Here is a 6,195-nt window from a genome sequence, read left to right as displayed (position 1 = left end):
ATCGCGTGTAATACGTGAGCTAAAATGGAATCTTGCGGTGAGACTGATAGTTGTTGAACTTGTTGTACCGGGTAGGAATATTATCACAAATTTATACTCCAACAATGAAGACTTTTCAGCTAGGGAACAATGAAAGGTTTTAGCAGTGTGATTGTAGTATTCGGCTTAGCTGAATATTTCTAGCCGGTACATGGTGCGCAAGATATTCCAAAAATGAGTGCCTGATGAATAGCGGGCTTGCTTTCAGAATATTGAAAACTTGGACCTGGCTGTTGTGGTTTGAATTTGTTGTTTCCTCGTGTCGACCAGTTGCTTCATAGATGACTATGGTTGAATTTGGACTCCTCAAATATTCAGTTCCAGGCATCAACCGCCTCGAAGTGTGAATGCACTGTCGATTTTAATGCTTCAGAGTTGTTCCTTATCAAGAGCAAAAAAGGTTATTCCTCGTGATGTTCTTCCACGCCTCTATCGATTCTTGCACCGGTTATAATCAATATAAATCACAAGACCTCACCCTTCGTTTCTACGTCCTTCCGAAACCAATGTATCCTCAACCGATACAAACACATCCCAGCGTCCCATTCTTCGGATATGAAACGAAGTCTGTGCGACGTGATATGCACTATCAAACCCTCGGTAGGCCCGAATAAACTTCAATAAAGCAGCATATCGACAGGTACATTGAGTTTTCCATAAATCCTACAAGGAAATTATTGCCAACTTTGACAAATAAACTATTGGTAAAAAGATCGTGTAATCACATGAGTGGTTGATTCAGTCTGACATTCCATCGTGTATCTGAAGCATATTGTGGAACTCATCAGATTTGCTCCCGATTGGTTAAGCTAGCACTAATGTCTTGTGATGAAGTCGCATTCCCGCACATTTCCGATAAGATGTCGATGGATGGGAAACTTTTCCCAATCGATCTTTAATCTAGACCACCGCCATCTTACACCTAAGATGAAATTCGTTAGGTAATATTTTCTGGTGTTTGTTGACCATTTAAGGAATTTTCATCCAGTCGATAGCGCTGATGGTGAGGTGACGGTGAGCAGGAAAAATGAAGGTTTCTCAAGATTTAAGCTTTGCAGATATGATTTGAACAGAAAAGTATGAGGAGTTGATAACGTAGAATATGCTCGAATTATATACTTATATACTAGGTAGGTATAGTATTGTAAATACCAATGAATGTTCGGATGCTCGCGTGCTTTGGTGACTTTTGACCCCGCCATCAATCCATTAGCTGTAGGGTAGTTGACATCCATCCATTCAGGAAGCGACAAATTCAACCACCTCATCCAATAAATTCTGAAAGAAATTGCGTGACATTTTCCGCTAACTTGATTAGAAGTAGTGTGCGCCAAGTAGAAGATAAATTCAGGGACAAGGGAGGTACAATGATATGATTTGAGTAACTTTAAAAAAGCCATGGGGAAAGTTGATGATTGATTATGGTTATTGTCTTTGCATCCACGAGGCTAGAAGTGGTAAATAATCATCTTGTTAATGGTCAATTGAATCCACTTGGATTAACATATCACATGCAAGGCTGAAGAAAGTCAATGTTCAAGATGGAAGAAATGAAGTCGATGTCAGGTAAAGGGAGAGAAATGGACTAGACTAGAGCAGAGCAGCTAGCTAGGGCGTTAGATGGCTAGTCATGAAAACTAAACCAAGTCTTGTACACTGCTTTTATCAAATTGCCTTTAGCTTTATGAAGGGGACAAGAGTTAGAAAAGAAGGAAGTACGGAAAGAAATCACCTTTTCACCACCTTCCAAACGACGACCTAGTGCTTACTTTCTTTCACGATGCATTCATTCATTTTCTTTTGTCCGATAATTGGCACGCGACTTATATAGTGACTGAATTAATTCAATCTAGTAAATATTTTACCGCTAGCCGGCGGAAGAGCCGGTGATACGCGATGTAAAGGCACCCGAGCATTTAGTAGGTACTAGTCGCTAGGTACTAGTCGCTAGGTACTAGTAGCTAGTTTCCATTCGCGGCAAGTGGCAAGCGGAAAGCGGATGGAAGCATGAAGAAACGGCGTGGAACAAATTAGACAATAAGAAAACTACTCCGTGCAATGGTGGAGTATTGAAGAGAGACGCCCCAAGGTTGGGGGAAGAAAATCAAATACGGAGTGGAAGGTGGAGAAAGGATAGACAACGCATATCAAATTGCCAGATATCCTACTCGCACCCTATCCTTGAAACTCAACACGCGATAGGAATGTACGAGTCAATCAAATCATAAGCCCATGAAGGATTTCCTCGGCTTTGTTGTGAACATGAGGGTCTCGTGAGTATCTGAACTTTTTGAAGTATTTACTGCATGTAACATTTGGTGGCTAGAAGCACAAATTATGGATGAATCCACTGTCACATGAAAATCAACAAATTTTATAAGTAAACTTTGTACTTACTAATTACTACCTATCAGACTAGATGAAAAGATCTCAATTTGCTCAACATTTTATTTCCATCATTCGGTTCGAGTTGACATGTAAGTAGGGTATACGCGTAGGAAGTAGAGTAGGTGTACGAGATGTAGAGATGAACTTGTGCTACCTACCTGGGTACTAGAACATGATACTTTTATTAGACTCCTACCTAGATCCTGTCCTACTTAGCTACTGCACTTTAAAATCTTATTGATAACAACACTATGGTTACTTTTTCCGATAATGGTTCACTACCAGGAACATTTTGCATTGGACTCCTACCTATAAATGCAGGGTCCCGATCCCATCCCCCAATTTCCAATTAGGACTAGCGTCTAGATTATTACGCCAGGATAACACCAAATAGCAACCATTTTCCCCCGGAACTCCCCCAAATATATGTACAGAGAGTATCATATGCACGCATCCCATCCCATCTTTAAGCACATAACAAATCATCCACTAGGTATCATTTTTATTCTCCCACTCCCTGGTCTAAGTAGCTATTCCCAAACAGTCTCGTCCTTTCAAAAGTCAATTCATTCTTCACCGCCAGGTAATCTAAAAGTCTCTGATTTCATATATCTGTTCCTTTCCGTTCGCTCAGTCCTTCATTTATTACTTTTCTTCATTTTTCTGAGATCTGAATTTATTTGGATACATATATTTGACTTATATCCCTCTGAAGCCTGTATCATATTACTCATTCATCTCTTGATCACATCATTTCCCCAGAGTATTACACCTTTTTACTATTACCCCTCCATATTATCAACGGATCATCTCGACATATCCCCATCCTTCGTTTGACCTCAACTCACTATAGAATATACCAAATCTTCTCGCCACCTCAAGGCATACGGCAGAATATATTCAAGCCAATCTCATCTTCACCTTCTAGAGACCTAAGCAACGACATCACAATGGCTCCAGATTTGAATACTGTTCCTTCTTCTCCACGGCTTGAAAAAAAGTCAACCCTTCCTTTCAACACTACCAACAATATGCCTTCAGGTTCGAAGCCAAACATTCTTTACATCATGGCAGATCAACTGGCAGCACCTTTGCTAAAGATGCACAATCCTAAATCTCAAATTCAAACACCAAATCTTGATGGTCTTGCAAAAGATTCCGTCGTCTTCGATTCCGCATATTGTCCTTCACCACTATGCGCTCCTTCTCGAATGTCCATGGTGACTGGTCAATTACCTTGCAGAATTGGTTCATATGATAATGCCAGTTCCATCGACCCATCCACTCCAACCTACGCACATTATTTACGAGCAGCAGGATATGAAACTACATTGGCAGGAAAGATGCACTTTATTGGAGAACAATTACATGGTTACGAGAGTCGATTGACAAGTGATATTTATCCTGGAGATTATGGTTGGGCTGTGAATTGGGAAGATCCAGACAAAAGATTGGAATGGTACCACAATGCTAGCTCTATCTTACAAGCTGGTATTTGTGTGCGAAGTAATCAATTGGATTATGATGAGGAGGTGATGTATAAGTCAACTCAATTCCTTTATGATCATGTTCGTAAAGGACCAGATGCCAGACCATTTTGCATGACTGTAAGTTTCATATTATCAATTCAGTTCCATTTTCACTAACATTTCATCTCAGGTCTCCCTCACTCATCCTCACGATCCTTATAACATCCAAAAGAAATTCTGGGATCTTTATGAAGGCGTTGATATTGATCTACCAGAGACCAAAATTCCACAAGAAGAATTAGATGCACACAGCAAGCGATTGCTGAAAGTCTGTGATCTTTGGGGTAAAGAATTCACGGATGAACAAATCAAGAGAGCTAGGCGTGCATATTATGGAGCAGTCAGTTACGTTGATGATTGCATTGGAAAATTACTTCAAGTCTTGAAGGATTGTCGACTTGATGAAAACACAATTATTGTTTTTAGTGGTGATCATGGTGATATGCTTGGAGAACGTGGTCTTTGGTATAAGATGTCTTATTTTGAGGCATCTGTTCGAGTACCTCTTCTCGTTCATTACCCAAAATGGTTCAATGCACACCATGTATTGGCAAATGTTTCTACATTGGATATTCTTCCAACATTGGCCGATCTTACCAATGTTGAATTATGGCCAGGTCTTCCTATGGATGGTTCATCTCTTCTTCCACATCTTCAATCACGTCCAGGTGGATCTGATACAGTTTTTGCGGAATATTGTGGTGAAGGTACCATTTCACCAATGATGATGATTAGACGTGGAACATGGAAATATATCACATGTCCAGCTGATCCAGATCAACTTTACAACCTTGCCGATGATCCTAAGGAAGTTATCAACCTTGCATCTCTCCCTGCTAAACATCCACTCATGACGGAAGAAACCATCAAATTTTTGAAAGATTTCCAAGCTGAAGCAGCAGCTAAATGGGATTTTGAAAAGATTACTAATGATGTTTTAATTTCTCAACGTCAAAGACGTCTTGTCTGGAGTGCTCTTAAAGTTGGTAAATTTACTAGCTGGGATCATAATCCAAATGATGATGGTCGTGAGAAATATATTCGATCACATATTCCACTTGATGATCTCGAACTTCGAGCTAGATTTCCTCCAGTTGATAGTCATGGAAGAGATTTGACTGAATATGGTATAAGTGGTTTGGGTGCAAGTGGTACGGGAGGTGTGGTTTATGGTCGAGCTGGCTCTCATGGTCAATGATATTTCTTTCAATTTGAAGCATTGCATATTGATATTTGAGCGGGCGTTGGGGATTTTGAGGAAGGTATTGCGAGCATGATTGTTATATACCAAATTAGGTTCACATTTTCCATTTTTTGCTTTTAAAGTATTATGGCATTGGGAGGTTTTAAGGATGGGATGATGAAGTTATGATATTTGACTTGGAGATATATGAATGGAAGAGAGGAAATTGGAAATGAAATCTTACAAGCGGCAGTTTTCAAATGAAGTTAAAATAATGGTTTATGAAATGTTACGAGGTTTGCCGTCTAGATCACGTGGAAGTACTCTAGGCTCTCGAGGTGGTTTATAACTAGGCGTTAAGCAGGGACTTAAGTAATGACAATGATACAATTCGTAACTAATAGTATAGTATACTAAATGATTGATCTTGAGCACGAAGCTCCATACAAAGGAAATCCATCTAGATTATATAGACCTTCGTACCGATGGCTACTCAGTAGGATCAATACGGCTCAGTACTGAGCTCACTGATCCTTACTGAGCCAGTCACGTGATATTGATTGCACGTGAGAGTTTCCTGTTACTCGGCGTAACAATACTTGTATGAATTCACAAATTATATCTTAAGAAAAATATTTTACTTATAAAATAAACACATTTCTTATTTAATTTATATCGATGGGGAAGATAGTTATTATAGGGAATTGTATAGTATATTAATAAAACAAGATAAAATATAACAACAAAATATAATCTTATAGCTAAAGAGAACTCTTTCTAGGGAAAAAAAAAAAGAATATACTATTTAACTCGACCGTCTACCTATTTACCTACTTATCTATTAATTTATTATCCAACTCTACTTCATTTTAATGTACTTGCAAGTTGCAAACAAACAAACAAACCCAAATCCATCATAAATTCAAAAACTCAAGCAAGAGACAGACACCCGGTAACTCTAGCTTTGGATTCTGAATCAACTTCGTCAAAGTATGCTAAAATAGACCAACTCCAATTCAATCTAAATGGCAAAAACTAAAAAAACAATCTCACTCA

At 39.0% G+C, this 6,195-nt stretch overlaps 1 protein-coding gene across 1 annotated transcript; it reads left to right on the top strand.

Annotated features, from left to right (window-relative positions):
- Positions 1-3,377: 3,377 nt before the first annotated feature.
- On the top strand, positions 3,378-5,154 carry SS1G_11498 (hypothetical protein; the record flags this gene model as incomplete). Its single annotated transcript, XM_001587456.1, has 2 exons — positions 3,378-4,034; positions 4,087-5,154. The coding sequence occupies 2 exons, from the start codon at positions 3,378-3,380 to the stop codon at positions 5,152-5,154; spliced, it is 1,725 nt and encodes a 574-aa protein (XP_001587506.1).
- Positions 5,155-6,195: the final 1,041 nt, after the last annotated feature.

Source organism: Sclerotinia sclerotiorum, genomic scaffold (genome assembly GCF_000146945.2).
Source record: "Sclerotinia sclerotiorum 1980 UF-70 scaffold_18 genomic scaffold, whole genome shotgun sequence".
In the NCBI taxonomy this organism is placed as follows: domain Eukaryota; kingdom Fungi; phylum Ascomycota; class Leotiomycetes; order Helotiales; family Sclerotiniaceae; genus Sclerotinia; species Sclerotinia sclerotiorum.
This window is presented reverse-complemented; position numbering and strand designations above follow the sequence as displayed.